Genomic DNA, 26,856 nt, shown 5'->3' with positions numbered 1-26,856 from the left:
CGAATGAAGATGTATACACTTTCAAAATAATGAATGGTTATATAAACAAGGTAAGGGTATATATTTTCATGAACTTTATTTCTATTCTACAAACATCTAATGTGTAATAAGAAGGTTTAATTTTCGATCTTGCCAAATCTCATCATATCTCCTGCATTTTCATTAGTCAAGTATGTTTTATAAACTTTATCCAACACAGGAAATCCTAGATTTAGACAAGCAAATGATACAGGCAGGTGTTGGGTTTATTTAACGTTAATACATTAATATAGACTATACATTTTGTACCATTTAAAGGACAATCAAGGAACAAGTGACAAATTATTTCACTCTCGCCTGTTTAAATTTCCAATTCAAATAGAATATAATTCCAAATTACACACACTTCTAAAACAGTCTTCTTTTAAAAAAGGACTACGAAATAAAGACGAAGTTTGCATACAATGTATGAAGATTCAAAAAGTCATCCCACTGCTCAAACCATAAACAGACCTGAAATGTTTAAGATGTAAAGTGTGTAACCTCTGGCAACAAAACTGCAATTATCGCAAAATAGTGAAATATCTCGTGTTTTGAAGTTTTTGTTGTTGTTGTTGTTTTAATGCATGATAATAAAATAATATGAGAATGATACTAATTCAACAAAGACACAATGCACTTTTTTGATGCAAACTTGAATGTTCATTTGTAATACTACATATTTACCTGCAAACTTATGAATGACAAATTTACATCATCGTCACCTTTATTGCCAGAATGACAGGAAGTGCAAGCACGGTATATGCCAAACTTGCTGACACACCTTTAAATAAACAATGCTTAGAATAAATAAAAATGCAACAACAATAATTACAACAAAATCGCATTTTCCCTTTATCTTGTCTCACACATCCTGCCTTTTACCAAGTATAAATATTTTGGACGGGGCTATAGAATTTTTTTTAGTCCGTACTCTCAGTGCCTGAAAGGGCGGATGGACCCTCATTAAGCCTAGAATACATGCAATAGTAATTTAGAAATACGGGTAAGATTTGTGGATACTTGTTAACCTTATTTTAGAAATTGCATTAAACAGTATAATACTAAATTATAAATTGAGTGCATTTCACAAGAACAAAAATTATGCCCCCCCCCCCCCACTTTAGTGCTCGTACTATTAGTAATTTTGTTATATAAACATGCCAGATGTTGGTACATTGAAGTGTTCAATTATGGAAAACGAAAACTAATGACCAATGTATGACCTTAAACTGAATGAAATCTATCATTAGTATAATGAGCGGAAAACAATCCTGACATTAAATGCACATGTAACCATCATTTTTGCCCTAGTCACCCCAAAATCAGTAACGGTTACTTTTTTAGATATGACCAATCAGTACATGAAATATAAAGACTTTGTGATGAATTGTTTTTTAAGATAATAAGTGGAAACCATTCTGACATTTAAGGCATCTATGGCCTTGATCTTAGAACTAGTGACCCCACAATAAATTGCATTTATCTATTACCAATATGAGGACTTTGTGATAGTTTTCAAGATAATAAGCGCTAACCATTATGACATTTAAGGCCCATGTGACCTTGATTGTTAAATGGATAGGGGTTATCTACTTGTTGTGACCAAACAGTATGAAGACTTTGTGTTTAATAGTTTTTAAGATAATCAGCGGAAACCATGTGGTTTACAAACGGACAGACCGACCGACCGACGGACGGACGGACGGACCGACCGACCGACAGACAAACCGACATAAGCAAAACATTATACTCCTCTTCTTCTTAAACGGCGGGGGCATAATTAAATAAATTATATGAAAATTTCGTTATTAAGATATTATAAAAAGATTTACATTCAGACTTTATCACCGTTTGCATACACATTTATTTTAATAGTATTTGCAAACTGATGTCAGTTGCGATTATTATGATTTTACCCATGCTCACATATATAACCAAAAAGATTCATGTACTTTTTAAATCTATGTATGCACCGTTTTTTACCCAACTACATGTTCACATAACTTTACATACCTGTGTTTCCTGCGGGAGCACATTTGTCAGCAGTCATCTTGAACCCGTCACTGCATTTGCACTTTGTTGCTGTGAGGTCACACTCGGCATGGTCAATAGAGGCACATTGGGACCCATTTTCACTGCAAACAATGCTAGCTACCTCTTAAAGTAGCAAAGCGTTTGATTTAAAATTAAAATTGTAATGTGATTTCATTTCTTTGAAGATAAAAGAAAATCAACTAGACTAATTAATACGTTTAATACTCTAGGATGTTACATTATTCAACCCTTTTGAAGACTTGGTAAGGTCTTGATAAGTTCAGTATCTCGTCAATATATGTAGTTGAAAACAAATGTCAGTAAGTGATAAGCATAGTATTGGCTGCATGATTATATAACGTGCACGGCCTAGCTGTTAAACTCTAACAAATGAAATGATTGGAGCAATTCAAATTTAATGTTAGATAGGTATTCTTATGTTATGGCTTCGTTGTCAGTTGAATGGTCACAAATGATTAAAAACTTATTCGTTCAAACTTTTGAATTTAGTTAAATTAAAAAAGTTGTTTTTATAACAGGAACGTGCTTTGTTTTTTTATCTAACTCAATGTGTACACCTGAATCAATGTTTAAGTGATTCATTTCTTAAATATAACCAGATTTCAAGCAATAATTTATATTTATTAAACATTCCCAGACTGACTGACCGAAGCTTTGAGCTCTATTTTTACCCTATTAAGAAGTAATATTTGATGATCGTTTATTGAAGGTGTTAAAATGAAACAACAAAGAGAAATATAAATTCGAATTATTCAGAGCACGAACTATCCCGTTATTTTACAAATAGTAAACTATGTCCGTTTTTTTAAATAATGGTTCTAAATGAATTGTTAAATCTTATCAATTATTAATTATGTATGGTGTACTTACATATTAAAGATTTGAACTCAATATCGCATATTTGTACCGGCAATATAGGAATAAACCCACTAAATGTAATAATAAAATCTAAGGAAAAGAGGACTATCGGCACAATTTTATCAAATAACTTATTTATAAAAACGTTTGGCCGACCAGAAATAAACAGGTGATTTATGTATTAATGTTTTAAACCTCAAACGTTGCGAATGGATAACATGTATAACTAATGTAAGAGTATGTCCTGATAGTGAAGTTTAAATAAATCTGACAGAGAAGTTCAAAACAAATAAGTGTTGTAATGTGTAACTCACTCATAACACATGTGCTTCCATCTGTACTGTCTTCGGCGTAGGTTGTCCCACATTTACACTTTAGACTTGGAACGTCACATGCTGAATGAACAATTGTGTCACATTCATTTCCTCCGTCTGTACAGACAACTTCAGATACTCTTCCTAAAATTCACATATTTATTCATGTTTTATTAAAAGATTAACAGGGAAGTCAGAGGATTTGACATCGTGCCTGTATTTCGTTGCAATAATAGATATTATTTGCAATGACCTTTTTGTCAGTCTCTATAGAAAGAGAGGTTACACACAAATGCGTGTAAAATAGAGGATATTGAATGGGTGTAGGTTTAAACCGGAACGAGTTAAATAAAAGTTTATTGTGGGAGCCCCTTAGTTTTGAACCCACACGATAATTTTTATTTATCACATACCTTAAAGAGTACTATGTTTAACCCTTTCCCCCATGAGCATATTGTGAAAAATGGCCGTTTTCACTGAAAAGCCTCCTGTTACAAGTTCAAACTGCTATGAAACTATGAAAAATGCTTCAATACTAATCAAACTTGGCACAAATGTTGACTGGACCATTTGTAATGAATTGCTCAGTCTTAAATTTCCTGTTACCATGGCAACGAGGGGACATCTCAAAATTGCCAAAAACCACTATTTTGCCTCGATTTTTTCCATCAAAATTTATTTCAAAGTGCTGCAACTTCTCAAGGGATTGAGATAGAGTCAAAGGCTTTTCAGCGTTGGTTACACGTTACATTATGATCGACCTGGGGTCATTTTTAGCCTCTCACAAGTCAAAAATTTTCTTGGCGATGAGGGGGACTCCGCCCCCCTTCAAACCCCCCTAATAGAAGGGGGCACATCACCCTTCTGGCAACCCCCGTGACGTATATTTTGGATGGGGGCGGCGCCGAAAAAGTGCTCATTTTTTTAGCAACATTTCTCAAACGAAAACATGTGTTTAGGGCCCAAATAGGACATTTTTACACTATTTGAGGCCTAAAAAAAGGGGGGGTCGAAAGTGCGTTATTTCGCGTATATATGAGGTAAAGGGTTAACAAAAAATGATGAAAAACTTTGGAATCACCTAAAAACTAGTTTTTCCATGTTAACATGTGGTCTTTCACCTAATTTTGGTGAAAATTGTTGTTTTGTAACATTTATAATTTTTTTAGTTAACAAAAATGATGAAAAACTTTGGAATCACCTAAAAACTAGTTTTTCCATGTTAACATTTGGTCTTTCACCTAATTTTGGTGAAAAATTGTTGTTTAGTAACATTTATAATTTTTTTAGTTAACCCTTTCCCCCATGAGCATATTGTGAAAAATGGCCGTTTTCATTGAAAAGCCTCCTGTTACAAGTTCAAACTGCTATGCAACTATGAAAAATGCTTCAATACTTATCAAACTTGGCACAAATGTTGACTGGACCATTGCCTTTGTAACGACATGCTCAGTCTTAAATTTCCTGTTACCATGGCAACAAGGGGACATCTCAAAATTGCCAAAATCACTATTTTGCCTCGATTTTTTCCATCAAAATTTATTTCAAAGTGCTGCAACTTCTAAAAGGATTGAGATAGAGTCAAAGACTTTTCAGCGTTGGTTACACGTTACATTATGATTGACCTGGGGTCATTTTTAGCCTCTCACAAGTCCAAAATTTTCTTGGCGATGAGGGGGACTCCGCCCCCCTTCAAACCCCCCTAACAGAAGGGGGCACATCCCCCTTCTGGCAACCCCCTAATGTATCTTTTGGATGGGGGTCGGCGCCGAAAAAGTGCTTATTTTTTTAGCAACATTTCTCAAACGAAAACATGTGTTTGGGGCCCAAATAGGACATTTTTACACTATTTGAGGCCTAAAAAAAGGGGGGGGGGTCGAAAGTGCGTTGTTTCGCGTATATATGAGGTAAAGGGTTAAGTTAAAATTTCTGTGTTTTAAATTGATCTTTTATAGAGTAATTCTTGCTTTAAGCCATTTACGACATTTTCTTTATAATGCAAGTGACGTCACATAATCGAATTTCACCGCCGTGCCATTGCTGTTTTAACGGAATCATGAAAGATGTGAAGGGATACGATTAAATCGCATATTTTATTCACAATAAATATGATTTTGTTGACTTATTATTATTCCTCGTTTAAAAGAAAAATTGCAAGTCAATTCTGTGAAGTTAATTTTTCAAACTTGTCGGCATTTTCTCAGTATTTTAGAAACATATTATAAATAAAATGCTTCATTTTAAATTAAAAACAAATGTCTAAAACAATCTCAACAAATACTGAGCGAGCATAACCTTTGACACTGCATTCCACGAGTTGATTTCCATCATCATTACCAGAATAAGGCGATGTACTCAAGTACGTAGAAATATTTTGTTTTATCAAAGGTAAAGGTTTAAGTAACGGCGTAGATATAGTTTCTGAGATATATTCTTCCGAAATAAATGATCAACTAGTGACCCTAGGATACGTGTGAGAAAAATATTATGACATTTTTTAAGAAACAAAGTAACCGAGACCTCCGGTGATATTCGACTTTGTTGCTTCCATCCATAGGTGGAACAATGCATTTAAATCTACCTTTGTCAAACCAGGTTAACTGGAAAAATGGTAAATCTCTTTAAAAAATAATTTGTCTTTCTTTCGTTAATGTTGTCAAAAATTGCGTGAACTCTTCAATCTAATAAACAATTTTACATTTCAATTTCATTTTTTTTTGAGCAAACAAGTTTGTCCAATTGATTTTCAGATTATCAATATTTTATGTAAAGATAACTTATGATATAAACTGAATTGTGTTGTTTCTAGCAAGAACAATCCTTTTAAGGATTTCTCCTATGAAAGTCTAAATAGAGTCTTAAGAATAACATACAAGTAAAAAATTGCTGGGAAATGCAGCAATGTGATTGTCACGGCGAAAAAAAGAAAAAATACCAAAAAAAAAACAGTTATAAGTATAATGTTAAGGTATGTTCAAATAGCATCGAGTTTAATTGACAGGTTAACTTGTTAAGAAGGTTTTTGTATTTTCTGATCGTATGATCAGTAAATACATAGCTAACTCCCACGGTCTAACACAAAATTTCCTAACAGTCCTAACAACGCAAAGTAGTTCTCACTCAAAACTGCTTAAAAACCAGCAATTTAAAAGAAAGAATAATTTTTAATGTAGGCATTTAACGAATTACAGTGCATTAAAAGTTTAGATTAGTCAATAGAAATATGAGGTTACAATCACAAATTTCGCGGATGAATATCTTTTTTACCCAATGAAAAATGTTCGGCTATTTCCGTAAAGCTTCGGATTATCATGAATATCATTTTAATCAATGAAAATGCTATTTTTAGCTATGCCAATTACCGAATACTCCAGAGCGTAGTACACAAATAAATCTGACTGTCGAGTAGTGGAATATATACAAAGTCATGTCGGACTGTTTTGGCGAGAAGATTTTCGATAAATTATTTTCATCAGTGTTAAACTGTAACAATATCAGATACTAGTCTAACCTGCATGATTATTTTACCTTGACCTTTATACTATCAGTACTATTCCATTAATGCTTGAATGGGCAGTTCTTATGTATAGACAGGCGATTCCCGCCACTAGCCACTTCTGAGATTAAACTTGAAAAGCTCACATAGATCTGTGTTCTTACTTCAATCTATTCACATTTGTGAATTACTGAACTCCGTATCCATAATAAATATACGTACATAAGTTACACGAGAAATATTACAGTTAAACAACACGTTTATCGTGAACAAAATGCCTCGAAATTAATAAGGATTACAAACACGAAATGGAAATTCTCAATTTAGAATTACATAATGTATTCGTTTTTATTCAAGGTTCATATGTATAACTTCGCCGTGGTGCAGAGGTAAGCGGTCTCGTTGAGGGTGTGAGAGGCCTATGGTTCAAATTCTAGTCGAGGCAATTTTTTTTCATGCAAAATTCCATATGTAAATCTCAAACTGTTATAGAAGAAAATCAAAACGCTGTCGCTGCGTAAGATGAATAATAGTATATAAAACTAAACTTATACAGGAAAGTACATACAGATAGTCAGTATGATTTAGATTGCAAAGATCAGAAAATACCATAGAGCTGCAGCCCTTTGATTAAGTATTGTAATGTAACTTGTTACAAGAGCCATGCATATGTGGTAGAGCAGAATAATTTATCATTCTTGTGTACTGCATACCTCTTGAGTGAGATCTATCCACATTTTCATGTTGATATCTCAAAGGCTTTTGTAGTTATGCTCTGGACGAAATTAAGTATGAAAAGTAGCAAAGGGCAATACCTGAAAAATAATGCAGGGTAGGTGTGTGCCGCACTCGTCCTCAATGAGATTTATCTTAGACTTATGAAGTTTCATGTTAATACCTCTAACACTATTTGAGATAAGCTCCGGACAAAAAGTTTGAAAAACAAGCAATTATCATAGTATTGCAAGCAATCCATAAGTCCCCTACCGGTTAGAACCCCATCAGCATTCTGAAGGGCAATTGGCCATTCACTAATGTTTAAGTAAATTTGTTGGAAATGTTCTTTAAAAGTGATCACAGGAAAAAGTTTTTATGAACAGACAGACAGACGGACTGAAGGACACTCTAAAGTTAATATTTGAAACATCCCTGTTACCAAAATATAACATTTTAAAAAGCAAAATTCTTAAAGAGGAGATAACTCTGGAATTAAAGATGCAATTTCATAAAAAATTTCAGCTCTTTTTGACTAATCACAAATATTGTTATATTTGCCATGTTTTAAGCCTATTTGTTGCCAAGGCAACCAATATTTTTTTCAAAATAGGAAGAACAGATAAGACATGCACAATCTCAAGACTGCCATCTACCCACATGTCAAGTTTCATAAAACTATTTCCAGTACTTTTTGAGTTATCACTGGATTCAGTTTATGTGTAAAATTTGCATATTTTCAGTATATGTGTTGCCATAGCAACCAGAATTTTCAACACAGGAAGAAAAGAAAAAGACGTGTATAATCTCCAGACTGCCATCTACACATATTACAAGTTTCATAAAAATATTTCTATTACTTTTTGCGTTAACACTGGATCCAGTTTATGTGTAAAAATTGCCATATTTTCAGTCTATTTGTTGCCATAGCAACCAGAATTTTCAATATAGGAAAAAAAAAAAAGACGTGCATAATCTCCATACTGCCATCTATCCATATATCAAGTTTCATAAAAATATTTCCAGTACTTCTTGCGTTATCACTGGATCCAGTTTATGTGTAAAATTTGCCATATTTTCAGCCTATTTGTTGCCATAGCAACCAGAATTTTCAACATAAGAAGAAAAGAAAAAGACGTGCATAATCTCCATACTGCCATCTATCCATATATCAAGTTTCATAAAAATATTTTCAGTACTTTTCAAGTTATCGCGGGATCCAGTTTTGTGGACGGACTGACGGACGGACAGACAGACGGACGGACGGACTGACGGACGGAGGGTAAACCTAAAGTCCCCTCCGGTAAACCGGTAGGGGACTAATAACAAAGGGCAATAACTCAAAAATAATAAAGGGTATCATTCTTGCGCACAACATTCTTCCTCAATAAGATCAATCCACAAATGAAGTTTCATGTTGACATCTCAAAGACCTTTTGAGTTATGCTCTACTCAGGTGAAAATTTAAGTATGAAAAAGTACAAAGGGCAATTACTCAAAAACTATGAAGGATAGAGTCATCACTCTTTTGCACTGCACACCTCCTGAGTGAGATCTATGTACCTATGAAGTTTCATGTTGATATTTCAATGGCTTTTGTAGTTATGAAGTTGTAACCTCTAACAATTTTTGAAATAAGCTCCAGACAAAAAGTATGAAAAATAACAGAGGGTTATAACTCAAAAATTATAATGGTTAAGTTATCATAACAGAGGGCTATAACTCAAAAATTATAATGGGTAAAGTTATCATTTTTGTGCACAACATTCCTCCTTAATAAGATTTATCCACCTATGAAGTTTTATGTTGACATTTCACAAGCTTTTTTAGAAATATGCTCCACTCAGGTGAAAAATTTAGTATGAAAAATAACAAAGGGCAATAACTCAAAAATATGAAGGGTAGAGTTATCACCTCCTGAGTAAGATCTATCCACCTATGATGGTTCATGTTATATCTCAAAGGCCTTTGTAGTTATACTCTGGGACAAAAATTAAGTATGAAAAATAACAAAGGGCAATAACTGAAAAACAATGCACGGTAGGTTATCATTCTTGCGTGCTGCAATCCTCCTCAATGAGATCTATCCACCTATGAAGTTTCAAGTTATTCCCTCTTACACTTTTGAGATAAGCTCCGGACAAAAAGTATGAAAAATAACAAATGTCAATAACTCAAAAATTATAAAAGGTAGAGTTAACATTCTTGTGCACAACATTCCTCCTTAATAAGATATATCCACCTATGAAGTTTCATATTGACATTTCAAAAGCTTTTTTAGAGATATGCTCCACTCAGATGAAAAATTTAGTATGAAAAATAAAAAAGGGCAATAACTCAAAAATTATGAAGGGTAGAGTTATCACCCTTATGCACTGAACACCTCCTGAGTGAGATCTATCTATATATGAAGTTTCATGTTGATATCTCAAAGGCTTTTGTAGTTATACTCTGGACAAAAATTTAGTATGGACAATAACAAAGGGCAATAACTGAAAAATATTGCACGCTCGGTTATCACTCTTGTGTGCAGCACTCCTCCTCAATGAGGTCTATCCACCTATGAAGTTTCAAGGTGTTACCTCTAACACTTTTTGAGATATGCTCGACTCAGGTGAAAAATTTAGTATGAAAAATAACAAAGGGCAATAACTCAAATAATACATGTATGAAGGGTAGAGTTATCACCACCTGAGTAAGATCTACCTCTAACACTTTTTGAGATATGCTCCGGACAAAAAGTATGAAACAAATATCAATAACTAAAAAATTATAATCAGTACAGTTATCATTCTTTCGCACAACTTTCCTCCTCAATAAGATCAATCCACCGATGAAGTTCATGTTGACATCTCAAAGATTTTTTTTAGTTATGCTCCACTCAGGTGCAAAATAAAGTATGCAAAATTACAAAGGGCAATTACTCAAAAACTATGAAGGGGTAGAGTTATCCCTTTTTTGCACTGCACACCTCCTGAGTGAGATCTATCTATCTTAAAGGCTTTTTGAGTTATGCTCTGGACAAAAATTGAGTTTGAAAAATAACAAAGGGCAATAACTGAAAAATTATGTAGGGTAGAATCATTATTGTTGTGCACTGCACTTCTCCTAAATATGATTTATCCACCTATGAAGTTTCAATTTGATACCTCAAATACTTTTTAAGATATGGTCCGGACTAAAATGAGGACGGAAAGGACAGACTGAAGGAAGGACAGGCGGACGGACGGAGACTAATTTTATATCCCCAACCGCCTTTTCGGCGGGGGATAATTAAACATTTTCCAGCTTATAGCTTAAGGAACTCAGAATTTTGCTCACAATAATGAGACATGAATTCTGAATGAAGTTCAGAAGACTGTGTAAAAGACTGATTTACGGACCAAAATTGTACAACATTGTATGGTAAATGCTTACTGTGAAACGCATATGGAAAACGAAGTCTCATTTTAGGGAAAAAATGTTTTATTGCGCAAGAAAATGAAATTTTTCAAAAAAGACAACAAGAAAAGCATTGATGCAAAGCATCAAAGGGCGACGCCAAAAGAATTTGACCTAAATACTTAACAAAAGATGTGTACTTTATAGCTGTACCATTTCATGTGACGAGGAGGCTAGGCCCAGTTTAAGTTGAAACTTAAACCAAAAAGAATAGACACTGTCTTGCCAAGATACAAAGACAATTTATAGTCAATTAACCAATCTTAAGATTTATTTACCAGATACAAGGATACCTGAGTCATCATTATACAATCACATGCACGAGTATCGAACCTGGGAATCTTATCATATTTTTTCTTCCCAGGTCTGATACTTGTACCTGTGCATACAATAAAGCTTAGTATTGCTTAGGGTTGCGGACATGTCATTGACATATTTTAGACATAAAAGAGGACCTAAAATGAACATCAGGGGGACACCATAGGTACTCAGAGCAGAAGTAGAAGGAGTACCATCCACATCAACCAGCTGCTATCAGAGATAAAACTTGAACCATGTAAGAATGTCATTACATATATGCTTGAAGTTCCAATAAGAAGAAGAAAAAGAACTTCTTCATGTGCAGTATAGTGTGATCAACTGTATCAAATGCTTTTGTAGATCTAACAGTATCATGCAATACTGCCTTTGTCCATTTCAAATTAAATGCACTTTATTAAATGAATAAAACATGTGCCAGTCGCAAACCCACTTCTAAACCCTGACTGAAACTGCCTGACCATGACTCGAACACATGACTTTCAGAAGACCAACTGAGCTATCTGGCCGGCTACACATTTTCTCTTAAATAATGAAACAGTTCTAAACCACAACATATTTCTCAACTATATGTTATTGAATTTCTGATGTTAACAGAGCATAGTGAATTAAACTCATGGTTATATGCAGTCACAGGATGATAAAAACTTTCAGCTTCACCATAACTCAAACCTGTGACCCACAGAATAATGTACTGAGCTATCTGGCCACTTACACATTTTCTCCCCTAAATAGTGAACAGTTCTAAACCATGACAGATATTTAGATTTTCAAATTAACAGATAAATAATTCTTAATTAATAAATTATAAAGAAAAAAACCCTTATATACTCATATAGTCTTAATTAAGATAACAATTTCATATACCATTGTATAATTATTTTTACTAAAAAGGGCTTAGACAGTTATTGGTTGTGCCATTATTTATAACAGGTCAATTTAAAAGTGAACATAACTGTGCTAATTCATGTACAATATCTATTTTTTGTACTGATAAAAAACTAACCTTTTTCTATGATAAGAAATTTTATGAAGACTGATTTGTATTTTGCATCATTGAGGGCACCGGGCGAAAACATGAAAATTATGCAACCAACAAACCACTTCGTGGTAGATTGTATTTTCATGTTTTCATCTGGCGCCTGGTTACTTTTTGTACTTTGTTGGTTTTCATGTGGCACATTAAATCACCCACTATAAATTTAGTGTACAAATTTATTCAAGGGCAAGTAACAATCTACTCTATGAAAATTATGTTGTCAGGTTGACTCAGGAGACCTGGAGATTGAGACCGGTGTCCCTCCATTGCAAATAGATAAGGCAGAAGCTGTCCATTTCAAACTATGCACATGTTAGAAAAAAAAATAGAATGTAACTATTCAGAATATGATTTGTTTTGAGACTTTATCAATTATATTGCTGGATCCAAGATTCAGGACATTTTCAATCAATGCATGTATTATCATTTATAACTTTAAATGAAAGTCTCATCCCTTTAATAATAATGACATAACTGTAACTCTTTAAATTCAGAAATATTATAAATCTCATCATATCAATATACTAAGATCATGCATGTATGCACATCATCATTAATAATTCCCAGTTTCTATTAAATAAATATGAAATCCTAACATAAACATTGGTACTAATGGATGGAATTCAAAATCTAGTAGAAAGAAAACTATAATATATAAACTCTGTTATAGATACTATTATTAGCCAGCTAACACTGGGTATAAACATCTTTAACCTGTAGACTGATCATGTATTATCATTTATAAATTTAAATGCAAGTCTCATCCATCATAACTGTAAGTCTTTAAATACAGAAATACACATTATATCCATATACTATGATACACTTGTATGAACATTACATAAATAATTCTCAGGTTCCATTAAAAATAAATATAACAGCCTATTAACATTGGTGTTTGGGTGGAATTCATAATCTTGTAGAAAGAAAACTATAATGTACATGATATTGTTTAGTATAAAAGTAAAAAAAATCTCAAAAAAATTATAATAATAAAGATTAAGTTGTGTGAGTTTCTAAACATTAAATGCATATCTCTTACAGTAACAAATACTGTCCCTCATTAGACTTTACTATAAAACTAACTGTATATATATCAAGTGTTTAAAATGAGCACCCATATGTATAGCTTAAATATTCTACCTTTTCATTTTTACCAAAGGTTATTTTATGAGCAATTTAAATACAAACACATAGAAAATAATAATTTCACATATTGATTAGAATATTCCTCTAGCAGAATACCTATACTGTAGTATATGTGCTAACTGAACAAACTAGAAAAATCTGGTCTAAGGTATATAAAGCCAGTAAAAAAATATATATCAATATTCACTCATCATTGCCTTTATGCTTTTGATTAATACCTTACAACTGGTAAATTTATGAAACAAAAATAGTAAGTAATACCTAACTACAACCTAAGATAGACAGAAAAGAACAGATAATTTAGTAAACATGAGTTACTTCCCCTTAAAATAGAGAAAACCTGAAACCCAAAAGAACACCCCAAATATCAAAATTAAGAAATGTTGCAGGCTCAGTTTTATTAAGCCATGCAAATTCATGGTAAAGTATTCATAAAAAAAATAGATGGCCATGTTACAGTAGTTTTTGCAGAAAATCGGATAGCTTTCAACATCCGGATACTGGTACACCTTGTAAAACCAACCATTCTGTGCAACAGATAAACGTAATATATAAAATTAATAGGATAATCGTTTATAACAGTCCATTACCTATCCTTATACATGTACTAATTGGCAGGTGAACTTTCTTGTAGGAAAATTTTGAAAATATATAAATGAATGAACGAATGGATACATGTACGGCATCAATGTAGACCACAACGATATTCGAAATCCGGGTTTTAGTATTCAAACTTCCCAAGTGTGTCGAAAGGATTTGCGAAATTGTGTAAATATATCACGCTGATATTTCGCGTGTTGATAGAAATACTGTAATGTATATGATTTGAAAGGAAAATGTTTCTATGTAACTTTTCACGGAAATGGGCTGTACAATGATTGCGTAAAAAAGCCAATAAAATGTCGGCTGTAGAAATCGAAAGGAATTTTGTCACGTGACTTTTGCCCATGCTACCGAAAACTACCCATCACAATATCACGGCGTTGAGACGCCGTGAAATCATGCGCAAAAAAAATCACTATCGACATATTTGCTCCAAAAAACGCACATTCACATCTTTTGCAGCTTACATGATGAATATGGCTAATTCTACCTCATACAACAAAACAATAAGTGTAGGCAAACCTAATAAAAAAAACATCATACGGACATGACTATTTCTATTTTTTCTAGTTAATGGTTAAACAACACGTAATTTTTATCAACTTCCGCTTCAACAAATTTGTCATATAAAATATTTCGCAAACGCGCACGTTAGTATGAATAATTATATACAGGGGATCCTGTTTAATGGCAAATGTCAAAACTATCTTCCTTTGTGAAGCAAATTCGGTCAATTTATTTCTTTATACAACTTAGGTGTAAAAAGAATTAAAATTTAAATGCATAAACGTACGTTTGTTTTGTTGGTTTGTGTTGAGGTTGTTAGTGGTCTGAATACATGTACTTCCGTCAGTAGTATCTTCCCCATAGCCAGTGTCACATTTACATTTCAGAGTAGCGTCACATGAGGAGTGTGTGATAACATGACACTCACTGCCTCCATTAGAACACACAACTTCAGATACTCTTTCTGAATCAAAATTCAATCACGTTATGTTAATTTTTTCCTCCGTGAACCACAATAATTATTGTATGTAGATATGGTTGCTCATATCACATACAAAAACGAAGTATAAACATTTAGAGTTGATTTTTTTTTCTGATATAAAGACATGATTTTAAATTCTGGTATAAAATGCACAGTCAACCATGAAGTTTGATACAATTTGTATATGTTAGACATTCCATGAATGTTCATGTTCATCAAACAAATGACACATTTCAAATACGTAAATCAAATATGACCTTGATCAACAAGACTAACTGCAATATTTTTTTCTGATCTTTTTACGACAATAACATGTTTAATGTTACAGTATCAAAAATGAGTTGGTCACTACATTACTGTACGGTAGTTTTACCTTTTCTGCCTGAAGTAAATACTGTAATTCAGTATATTGTCTATGTTTACTAACCATTACCCACTTTAAAAGATAAAGCATGTTGTTGTAATGCAACTTCTTTAAACGTTTTGGCGTAGTTGTTTTAAAATCGTTGACCTATATTTTTAACCAATGTAATTGTAAGTTATTAAACGTTCGGAAAAGTAAGGATGTACACCATTTGTTAAAAACAAAAGTTTTAAGACAAAATTTGTAACGTTTAGTTTTAACGTCCCTAAAATAATTTATTGAACAATATTTGTAACGTTTAGTTTATACGTCTCTAAAATAGAATTGTCATAAAAATATTAATACAGCCTTGAAAATCGTATTGTATCCTATGACACATATTTCAAAGGGCAGAGATATAAAATTGATTGCTAAATCACCATTCTTGTCGGAACATACTTTTCATAGTATCTGTAGAGACAAAATAATATTGAAAAAACTAAATGTTATTGTGTGATCATAAATAAGCAAAGGATTTATTCAAAAATCCTTGTAACAAATGTATGTTAAATAAGGGAAACAAGGGGTCTTACATTTTTTATCTATTTTCAAATTTATATTGATGGCCCATGTTTTGATAACAAAGATTCTTTAAAATAACAGGTTTTCTTAACAGTTTTAAGTTAAGGTAATTATTGACAGTAAAAAAGGAAGAAAACGCACAATGATTTGTTTCAATAATAATTATTTGAAATGTAGAATACTTGACAGTCACCATCCCCATGTGACACAAGTCCCGTGCCGTAAATTACGCGATTCTCGCGAGGTTTAAATGATATATTGCGTTCTTAGGATGACGTCGTTTTGCAGTTGTAAATTCATATGCTACACGAAGAAATAAATGCTGATTGAAAATATTAGTTTTCGTTATTTCTTTATGAAATATAATAAAAATGTATATAGCCAGAAAATCGAGAAAAAATTGAATTAAATTTTCGACAAGGCTACACATGACAGCCATTTTGTCTTTTCTAAGCGCCGCATTGAGGGAGAACGTAAAGGTCATGCGCATTTTGCTATGCTAACAACGGCATGTATTATCTTTAAGGTTGGTCCAACTTTCTGGGAAAAAAAGCGATAATATCTTTCGAAAACTTTTGTTTGACTAACAAGATACTATTGTCCTATTAAACGATTCTGCAGAATATTATCCGAACTGTTTATAAGAGATTTCCGGACGCCTTATTGATGCCGTTTTAGAAAAAAAAAAACGTTTCAATTACTGAAACTGGATTACATATGTAATGAATGTCTACACGACGTGGAATTTCAGCATGACATGTATTGGGTTTGATACCAAGCTGTGGCAAATTTTAAAAAAGATCCTTTTGTATTTAGGCCATTTATGGAACGCCATAACTGCCTCTTGTTGTTACATTTCTTTTTATCTTCCCTAAAAAGCGCCTTGTCATGTCAAATGTTTGTATTGTGTTTCCGTAGTATTTTGTCGACTTGTCTAAACTTTGCCTAATTATGTGTAACAATAGTCTTATCTCTTCAAAATGTGATGTTGACTTGTCTTAACATTGTTTGATTTCAAACAGTAGTGCTATTATATCAAAATGTTGTTCCGTTATTTTGTCAAATTTGGGAGCTGATATGTCAAAAGACTATATGATTTTGAAGCAGCAATGTTCTCTAATCGAAATTTGGCATTGCCTTGTCAAAACACTGCTTTATTACATCAAAAAACTATGCTATTTTGTCAAAGTATGGTGTTTAAATGCCTAAACATTGTCTTGTTGTGCCAAACAGAAGTAGTCATAGTAGAATATTGAATTGTCTTATTATGTCAATTATTATAATTATCTTGCTGACTGTACCAAATTATGCCTTTTTATGATATTAAACTGTATGCTCTTCTGCCAAGTGCGGTATGATTTGTTAAAACACAGTCTTATGATATCAAATAATCGGATTTAACTCAATACAGGATTGAAGCAGTACCTCTAGACGCTTGCAGAAATCATGATCACAAAATATACAAATGTCGTTTTTTTTTTCGACGATTTTTACATTTTTCATTCATTATCATATTTAAATCGAATTGGTATGAAAAGATGAATTAGACCTTTTAAAGTTCATTCCGTTGGGTAAAAAGGCAAGATTTTAGCATTTTATCATTCATGCGCCTTGTCCGGTATATACCGGAATACGGTATTTAGTGTGGTGCTCCAATCCTTTTTTTAGTCTCAGTCCAAATAATTGTATTATCTTGTCAAAATATGGTACTGACTTGTCTAAACTACATTTTTATTTCTATGAATGTCAAAGAGAAGCGCTATCTCGTCAAATGCTGGTGTTTTCTTGTAGAAAAAAAACAGACGTTTTATGTATGATAGTTATGTTATTTCGTCCAAATAGTTCTAAATTGAAAAAGAGCTGTCGTATTTTGTTAAATTGTCCAGTTTTCTTCTTAAAAGCGATGTTTATTTGTCCAAATCATGTCTTAGTACGTTAATCTACCATGATATGTTTGTAATCTCGGTCTTTTTATGTGCAATACCTGTGGTATTTTGTCGGAAAGGTTAAGTCTATTAAAGGTACTACACTGAGGTATGGTCGAATGTCACAAAACAAGTGAATTGTCACGAAACGATAAGTGTTTTTGGTACCTTCGTGTTAGGGACACTTGAACAGAAACAGTGATGTGATGCATTGATATTGACCTTTGACTTGAAATTCGTAATATAAAATAATATTTTTCCAATATCATGGGAAGGCGTTTAATCGCTTTTCAGTTTGCAAATCTAAACGTTCGGTCTAAAAATAACGGTCACGTGATGAGTCTCGAACTGAATAAAAAGCGGATCATATTTCTAACGTGACTTTATTACTATGTCTTAGTTTATCTAACACACGTTCGAAAAAAAGACCATAGTACCTTTTATACAACAAACGATACCTTGAGTTATGTCAGCACTAAATATTACACACACGCGCGCATGCCATGCCCCCCCCCCCCACACACACACACAATGACATTACAAAGAAAACGATATCGTGTTGTCTTCTACTCGGATCGAAGCGCTAAAAGCACTGACTGTGACGGTCTAAACGTAAGACAGAAATGAAGAATCAGGCTACCAAAGGGCTTTTACTATAAAATTTACTAGAAATAATGTTCATGTGTGTCTAGTGTATATCTGCAGTAATACAAATTTTATTTCACAAGATAGATCTGAAATTTAAATATTATCATTTTGATACACACACACATGCACATTTATTCGCATTAAATGTAAATTTAACATTAAGCAGTTCATTATGTTTTTGATCTAGACCTTCATTATTACCTGTTTCATGAATTATCTTTATTTGCCCCTAAAAGTGAGTTTATTTAATCGTTTGGATTGTTTTCAAGAGCAGAAATCTCAAAACATAGGCGTAAACCCTGACATATGGTATTCATTATCTGTGAAACTAGAGTGAAAATGTGTTATCTAAAGTCCCTAGATTAGCTGAGAATTTCTGTCTGTCTTTTTTAAGCGCGTTGATCTCATCTGTAGGACAACTAATCCAAATATTTTTTCCCGAAAAATCATTAAATTCTAATCAAGTTTCTTATGGAATCATTAACGTTTAATAACATACAATATAATGACATCAGTACTATTGGATTTGATTTTATTTTCAGAAATGAGTATGTTTGGAACATATATGTACGATACTATCAAGATAGCTTACGGAACGTCGGTTTTTATACTCAGGTGCCCGTGTGTGCCTGAAATACAGTCGACATTGTACCAAGAGACCACTCATGTAACTGCCAAAAAGTGGTCTCTTTACCCATTACTTCATTTTGTGAAAAATGGCTGTTTTCATTGAAAAGTCTCCCGTTACAAGTTCAAATTGCTATAAAACTATAAAAACTGCTTCAATACTAAAAAGAACTTGGCACAAATGTTGACTAGACCATTGCCTTTGTAACAACATGCTCGAGCTTAAATTTCCTGTCACCATGGCAACAAGGGGACATCTCATATTTGCCAAAAATCACTACTTTGCGTTGATTTTTTCCATCAAAATTGATTTCAAAGTGCTGCAACTTCTCAATTGATTGAGATAGAGTCAAATGCTTTTCAGCGTTGGTTACACGTTACCTTATGATCGATCTGGGGTCATTTTTAGCCTCTCACGAGTCCAAAATTTTCTTGGCGATGAGGGGAACTGCCGTCCTCCCTCAAACCCCCAAACAAACCGATGTATCTTTTGGTTTGAGGGCCGCGCCGAAAAAGTGGTCACTTTTTTATTGTCATTTCTCAAACAAAAACATGTGTTTGGGGCCCAAACAGGATATTTTTCACTAGTTGAGGCCTAAAAGGGGGGTCGAAAGTGCGTTGTTTCGCGTTTATATGAGGTAAAGGGATAATAAAGTGGTCTCTAAATAGATTTCTGAAAAAATTCGAGCCTCGAGGGTTCCTTTTATATACATCAAGTCAATGATAAATAACATATTGTTATAATAACAAAAACTGTACAATATTATGTATGTATTACAGTTTCATAATAACATTTATGCCTTTTTTAAAAGTCACCAATATGTGTTTGTTTTTGTCTTTTAAGTAGAAATGTGTGTACAAATATGATCTACGCTCATGATACTATCAAGTAGGACAATTTGACCATGGAACAATGCATATTGTCTTATATTGTTTATATGTTCATACACATTTTACAGCATACTTTTATATCATTACCCAGACCTCCAGATAATTTTTCATGCAATTAGTTTTAAAATTCTTGAATTTTTCAGCAATTAGTTTTTACATTACCCGATTTCAAATTCAAAAAGATTTTTTAAGAGATCAAGAGTTTTTTTTTGTCGACGGGTCATATTTAATGGGGTACTACTTGTATTTTATAAAGCATCAGATTAGCACGTACACCATTAGCAATGAAAGGCTTGGTTTAACTTAAGTTTGTTTCTGTAATGTTTAGTCCACTACGTTTCACGATATTTTTCGACTACAAACGATGACATTTGCTATGTACTCAGACTCATTTTCCACGCACGATTTCCTTATTCGATTTCTCTGGTCTTTTTAGCTGTTTGTCTTTTTTTCGCTTGTATTCTCATTTTAGATTTGATTTTCTGGAAGAGAGGTCACTCTGAGCACATGACAAAACTGTGCAAATGCGGTGTTGTGATACGTTATTGCTTTGATAAATATATGCCACAGTAAATATTACGATCGGAAAACTGTTTCTTTCGTTTCTGATTTTTAAACGATTGAAATAGTTATTCAAATTCGTTTTTAAACGACAATTATTTGTTATTTACTGTTTATAATCTTAATACGTAATGAAAGAGGTAAGCAATTTTCAGTGTGATTCCATTAAAATGCATTGTGCTTATTATAGTAAAAATATCTCCTATGCATAATGTTCCTCAAAACTATCGAAATTAAAACTTTTCAACATGATATACATAAGACAAACTGGTTATAATTTTTAACACCCAGTAAATAGATATTTTTACTTTTGTTTGAATTAAGTTATAAATAAACTAACAATGTTTTAAAAATTTCAAAGACAATACATACATTATATTTCTCCGTTTTTTGTGGTGTACAATTCCATTTTTGCCGGCGTATAATCTTTCAATACATCAACTTTGCAACGTTTTAAAAGCTTTTTGTTATAATTTTTCTTCGTTATACTCAATTTATATCAACATGATACGTTAAAGTGTTGAGACAAATCAACAGACGATTTTCCCGTTTACTCAGTTGCCTGAAATATATCTCCGTTGCTTAATTTAGTCATACTCGATGATTTGTTGGTAACTTCTGTACATGTCTGTTAAAAACCATCTTTAATCTCATTTCTGCACCAAAAACTCATGTAAAAAATGCATTATTTACCGTCAATATTGTTAAATTAGTGGTTATAATGTAAAGTGTTGTCATTTTAGTTATAATATTGTGATTTTTGTAGAAATTTGTTTACATTTATTTTGGACACCAAATTGACTGTCAGACCTTAGTTGAGCTCATTTTACACCGAACCCGGACCAAATAAAAATAATTTTTGAGAAAAGGATAGTACAATAAGGCAAGTCATCGCCATGTTTAGACAATATAATATTACTGTATGACATAATAAGACGAATATATACAAGCTAAATCTGTATTTGGACAAAACAGTGTGACAGTTTGACAAAATAGCGTTCTAATAGTTCGTAACCATAATTTGTAAAAAATACCAACTTTCGACACATTTCCAAAATACTGTTTGACACAATAAAATAACGTTTACACAAACAGGTATTATTTATAATTACCCCTTACTTTTTGTGTTTAAGCAATTGGGAGTTATTTATACCGTTAATGCAAGTGTACCACGTGACTAAGAAATTTGTACTGTATCAGGACAACAGTATTTTCAACAGTATAGAATTTGTTCACGTGGTCTATTTTCTAAAAAAATAGAAAAATATCCGCCTTTTTCTCTGGATTCAGCCTTAGATTGACTTAGTTGACAATTTCATATCATCACATCTTTTGTTCGGGGTAATAAAAAAATAACACATGGGTTTGTGAGTAAAAGTAAGAAAACAATCCCTCGATTTTGTAAACTTCGGCTAACGCCTCGGATAACAGTGTTTTCCTTAGGATAATATTTTTACTGTTACCCACAAACCCATATGTTATTTATATATTGGCATGTCAACACTAGTATTTCACACAATAAGTATTTTTAGGCAAGATATCACGATTTTTGGCAATAGTAGACAGAGTAACACCAATTAATAAAACGCTAGATAACAGTAAAACAGGACAATGTTCATACAAGTAGTATAAAGGTTGAACAAGATACCACCACATGTCGACAAAATAAGACATAAGTTCGACAAAAAAGACTGTCTTTAGGCAAGATAACTGCCGAACTTGAACACAATGACAAGTCAGTCTGACAAAATATTACAGTGTTTAGACAAGTCAATAATGAAGTTATGCTTTAAATTTTGAAACATAAGTATCGTAATTTTAACATTTTTGTGACACATTTAAATACTTTGAAGTTCCTAGAATGTCGTTTTAAAATAGTATTCGCAATTAGTGAATAAAACTGCCAACCCCTTTTAACGTGCTAGTCTTAAGCATTTACTAGAATGTTCAACATTATTGTTTATTCAACTATTTACTATTTCATAATGCTATTGTTATTTAGATGTTTAGTAAAAGGAATTTTATAATTATGATCTATGAACATACACATTGATCATATAAATAAAGGACAATATTCTATAATCGGCATGTTACATATTTTTATCATTGTACAAAACTGTTTGACAAAGTATAATTATTTGTTTATTAGAAGAAAAGTATTACTTGTTGGCTCTTACATGTATTTTAATTCTTATATAAGCGACAATCAGTTGCAAAGAAAAAGACTGTTCAGGGCAACTCGATGGTTTGTTTTGATAAGAAAGTCTTAAGTATAGAAACTATGTTGGTGTCTTTTTTTTACTTACGTTTGCTTTGTATATTGTGACTGCTAGCGCTTGAAACACATGTACTTCCGTCAGTAGTATCTTCACCATAGCCAGTGCCACATTTACATTTCAGAGTAGCTGCACATGAGGAGTGTGTGATAGTACTACACTCACTTCCTCCATTAGTACACACCACTTCAGATACTTTCTCTGAATCAAAATTCAATTACACTATGTCTTTTCTCCGTACAATAGGTAAATATGTTTGGTCATACCAAATACAAATACTACGTATAAATATTTGATTATTTTGATTACTCTTATGTAACGAAATGATGTCTTATTATGACTGATAAAGAACAACCAAACGACTGTGAAGTTTAATAAATTTGTATTGGATTGACATCCCATAAATGTTAAATGTGAACCAAAATAGACAAATGATTTCAATTTCGTAAAACAAACAATCTGTCTGCAAAATAACCCTTTTTCAAAACATTATCTTATATTAGATTTTTTTACGACAATGACACATTTAATGTATCAAAATGAGTTCGCACTACTTTACCGTACGGTAGATTAACATTTCATGTCTGGAGAAAATATTTAAAAACACTACACTGTCCATGTTCATTTATCATGGAGTTGTATGTGAATTATAAATCGTTTAGTCTAAACGTTTTAGAAATAAGTTGTGATAAAAATATTGACACAACTTTAAATCATATTTCAAACAGGTCATATATTTCGAATGGCAAAGATATACACTTGTGGAATTAAGATGCAATGTGTTCTCTCTCTCTCTCTCCCCCTCTCTCTCTCTCTCTCTCTCTCTCTCTCTCTCTCTCTCTCTCTCTCTCTCACTCCGGATACCGACAACCTTTATGTTCTTTGTTTTCTACTTACTTTTTATGCATGTACTCCCACCTGTACTGTCTTCTTTAAAGCCAGCATCACACTGACATTTCAGACTTGTCTTGTTACACACTGCATGTGTGATACCACTACACTCAGTCCCTACTTTAGTACAATCCTCTGCAGATACTTTGCCTGTATCAAATTTCAATTTTTGTATTTTAATGAATACTGCGGCCGTAAAATAAATGTTATTAAATAAAAAGACAATATTTAAAATTCTCATCCAGTTTCTCATTCTTTTCCTTAATATATTTACATATATCAAAGTTTAAAATAAAAACTTTACTGAAAGTGTACAGATGAGTATTTATTGTTTGCTCATTAACATCAGTTTTAGTAGCGGTGACGACTACTAACAAGCTTATTAGTATGTCAAACTTAGAACGATCGGAATAAAATCAGAAGATAGATTCCTTAATACATTTTTGTTTACTGCACATCAAGAAATATATCGATCTGTACATGTATTAACATCCAAATATTTTAAGATGAGAAAACATAATTGAAAATCCGATCCAAACAATTTCATTTTTCTGTGCGAAAAAAAATGACGATTTTTTCATTACAAATAGTTGGATTTTTCTTTTTTTAAACTATACATTTTAGACACGATGAATTGAGACATAATTTTTAATTTTAAAACGTGTTACCTGCATTGCAAATGCGACCATTCAGTACAAGAAATGTAAGTATCATTAATAATCCAAGCTTGTATATGCTTCTCATGATTTCGGTTTTTGAATGACAATATCTGCAATTATCACAAAATGTAGGAACAATGTTTGAATGTTTGAAAATGAGAAATCTATGTTGGATTCGTGGAAATAGGTTAACAGTTTTTATGAACTACGTAGCTTTTATTTTCTTTATTAATAATTTGATTGAAGTGTTATATTTTTTCGCATTGGCATTAAGGTAGAACACCCATAATGGACACTATAAGGAACTGTAAAATTGACAACATAGGGCAGTTATATGCCTTAAATGTCACCTGTATGCAAAATTTAAACAAAATTTACCGTGTGGTTAATGAGTTATGGACATTTTTCTGAACTAAAATTTTGCCATTAGAAGGGCTTTTTTCAGAAATGAGGACACTCTAAATAATCTATAATATCATCATTATGAAAAATGTTTTCTTATTGCTAATTTTTAAGAAACAAATAATAACATTTAGGTAACAAATTAAACAAGCAAAATGATTGTTTTTAAACAAAATGTTTTAATATGTATAAAAATGTAACCCTACCCGCCCACTTTTAACACTTATTTGACCATTTCCCTATGTAAAAAGCCTTATTTAAAATATCCCTAAAATTTTCCACAATAAAGGGCTGTTTTCAAAGTTTGCCTAAATTGTCTTAAATGTATATTGGTTAGTCTTGCAAAATATAAAATACTTTTACCGTGTTGTTTTTATTTTATTAAACTTTGAAAATATCTAGTATCATATTTGCTATTAAATTTGGCATTATTTAGTAAATAAATACCTACAATAATTATAAAATTAAAATGAAACACTTTTTTCCTCTATTAGGGATCTGAGAGATTAATAAAAAATGTTAAAAAGAAAAAAAAAGTGCCCCTTCTGGGGTTTGAACACACGCCCCTCAGTTTCAATTCACTTTTCAGTGATTCTAGCCTATTTGAATACTCTTCAAAGTGGAGATAGTGCATTAGGGGTGTACTACCTTAAAAAAGAAAAAAGTCTTATAAACAAATTATCTATATATAAATTTGAACAATTCACATAAAAGTTAGGAAACATTTTTCTTAAAAATACTGGCTCTTTCAACAGTACACAGTCATGCACAACATTTGATAGAAAATCAAACGTGAGAGTAACAATGAAGTCAGGAAGATATTTCCATAGTTTGACTTGCAAAGTTTGATAAACTAGATGAGATTGAAAATTGACGTTATGATAACCTATTACAAATAACGTTACAAACTAAAGGAATGAAAAACTCAAAACGTTACTCTATTCTCCTTAATTCCCATATAAACACTCCGATACACTTATGCATTAAAAAGATTCATCATATGCATATAAAAATGAGCAAAAATTGAACTAAAAGCCTTCAGTTTCACCATGTACGATAATATCTTTAATTTTCTAAATCTTATAGACACGCACAGTGATATTGTTTAACTGACAATGCAATATAGGCGGAAAAGAAATAAATAAATAAATAAATAATTTATCTATAAAATATTACAGTTAAAACACTTTTACGCTTATGCAAACATGAAAACAACTGTTATAACACAAACAACAAACGTTGAACCACAAATATTGGAAACCATTTCATCTTGGTAAAATTATGTCTTTATCATTACCTAGATAGAATTAATAAATTAAAGTGTTCAAACGTATCTTTTTTTATAGAAACCGGCCTATTAAAAAATCAGAAATAATTGTTAAATGCACAACAGCAATTAAAAATTATCTCTTAAATAATTAAAACATATACGAGTTTATCTAAAGAATTGCTTTCCTTTTGTCTCAAAGTTATATTACAAATTTACAAACAGGGGAGCCTAGGTAGAATTCAAAGCAACCTACCGCCCAACAAAATCAAAATTGTCGATGTCACTTACATTTTCATACACTTATAAGATATTCTTTAAATAAATTATCTCCACTCTTCAAATTTACCTTTCAATTGTATACCTAATGAACTATTTTATACGACGTAAGGTATTTTTTTAAAGGCACGAAAAAAGAACTTATTATGATAATCAATTACATATAACTAAACCAAAAACAACATTAAAATTCAAAGTACTGAACAATTGTTATTTTAAAACTTCTAGTAAATTATATTTATTTAATTTCTTTCTTCATTTTATTTTTTTATTGCTTTTTACTTGGATACACATTTTATTGTATTACCGTTATTTTAGATAAAATACACTTGATTTTGTCATTATATATCTAATTTTATGTTAACGTAACCGAACATTACAAATTATGAAAATTGTAAACTTACCCTTTTTCACACAACGTTCACGGCTACTAACAATGCTCATTTGAATAGAGAAAATCCCTTTTATACTGTATCCAATACCTTCTAATAGCAACACGAATAAACAAA

General features: G+C 32.1%; 1 protein-coding gene across 2 annotated transcripts; it reads right to left on the bottom strand.

Annotated features, from left to right (window-relative positions):
- Positions 1-61: 61 nt before the first annotated feature.
- Positions 62-26,856, bottom strand: LOC132749081 (major surface-labeled trophozoite antigen 417-like). 2 transcript variants are annotated; one of them, XM_060738764.1, is made up of 9 exons: positions 26,752-26,856; positions 24,409-24,509; positions 23,747-23,890; positions 22,880-23,050; positions 14,802-14,978; positions 3,249-3,392; positions 2,035-2,178; positions 706-802; positions 62-492 (listed from the first exon to the last, which is right to left on the bottom strand). In XM_060738764.1, the coding sequence occupies exons 2-8, from the start codon at positions 24,482-24,484 to the stop codon at positions 729-731; spliced, it is 930 nt and encodes a 309-aa protein (XP_060594747.1). In that variant the 5' UTR covers positions 24,485-24,509; positions 26,752-26,856; the 3' UTR covers positions 62-492; positions 706-728. The 2 variants fall into 2 exon arrangements, with proteins under 2 accessions (XP_060594747.1, XP_060594753.1); XM_060738770.1 differs by lacking the exon at positions 14,802-14,978.

The sequence above is a fragment of the Ruditapes philippinarum genome, unplaced genomic scaffold (assembly GCF_026571515.1).
Source record: "Ruditapes philippinarum isolate M1 unplaced genomic scaffold, ASM2657151v2 ctg6687_1_1_1_1, whole genome shotgun sequence".
In the NCBI taxonomy this organism is placed as follows: Eukaryota; Metazoa; Mollusca; class Bivalvia; order Venerida; family Veneridae; genus Ruditapes; species Ruditapes philippinarum.
The sequence above is the reverse complement of the archived record's forward strand: the minus strand, read 5'-3'. Positions and strand labels throughout refer to the sequence as shown.

Coding starts and splice junctions, on each gene's coding strand:
- LOC132749081 (XM_060738764.1), bottom strand. CDS start 24,484: ATGAGAAGCATATACAAGCTTGGATTATTAATGATACTTACATTTCTT. Junction 14,979..22,879: donor TCACAATATACAAAGCAAAC/GTAAGTAAAAAA, acceptor ATTTTGATTCAG/AAAGAGTATCTGAAGTTGTG. Junction 2,179..3,248: donor TGGAAGCACATGTGTTATGA/GTGAGTTACACA, acceptor TGCTACTTTAAG/AGGTAGCTAGCATTGTTTGC.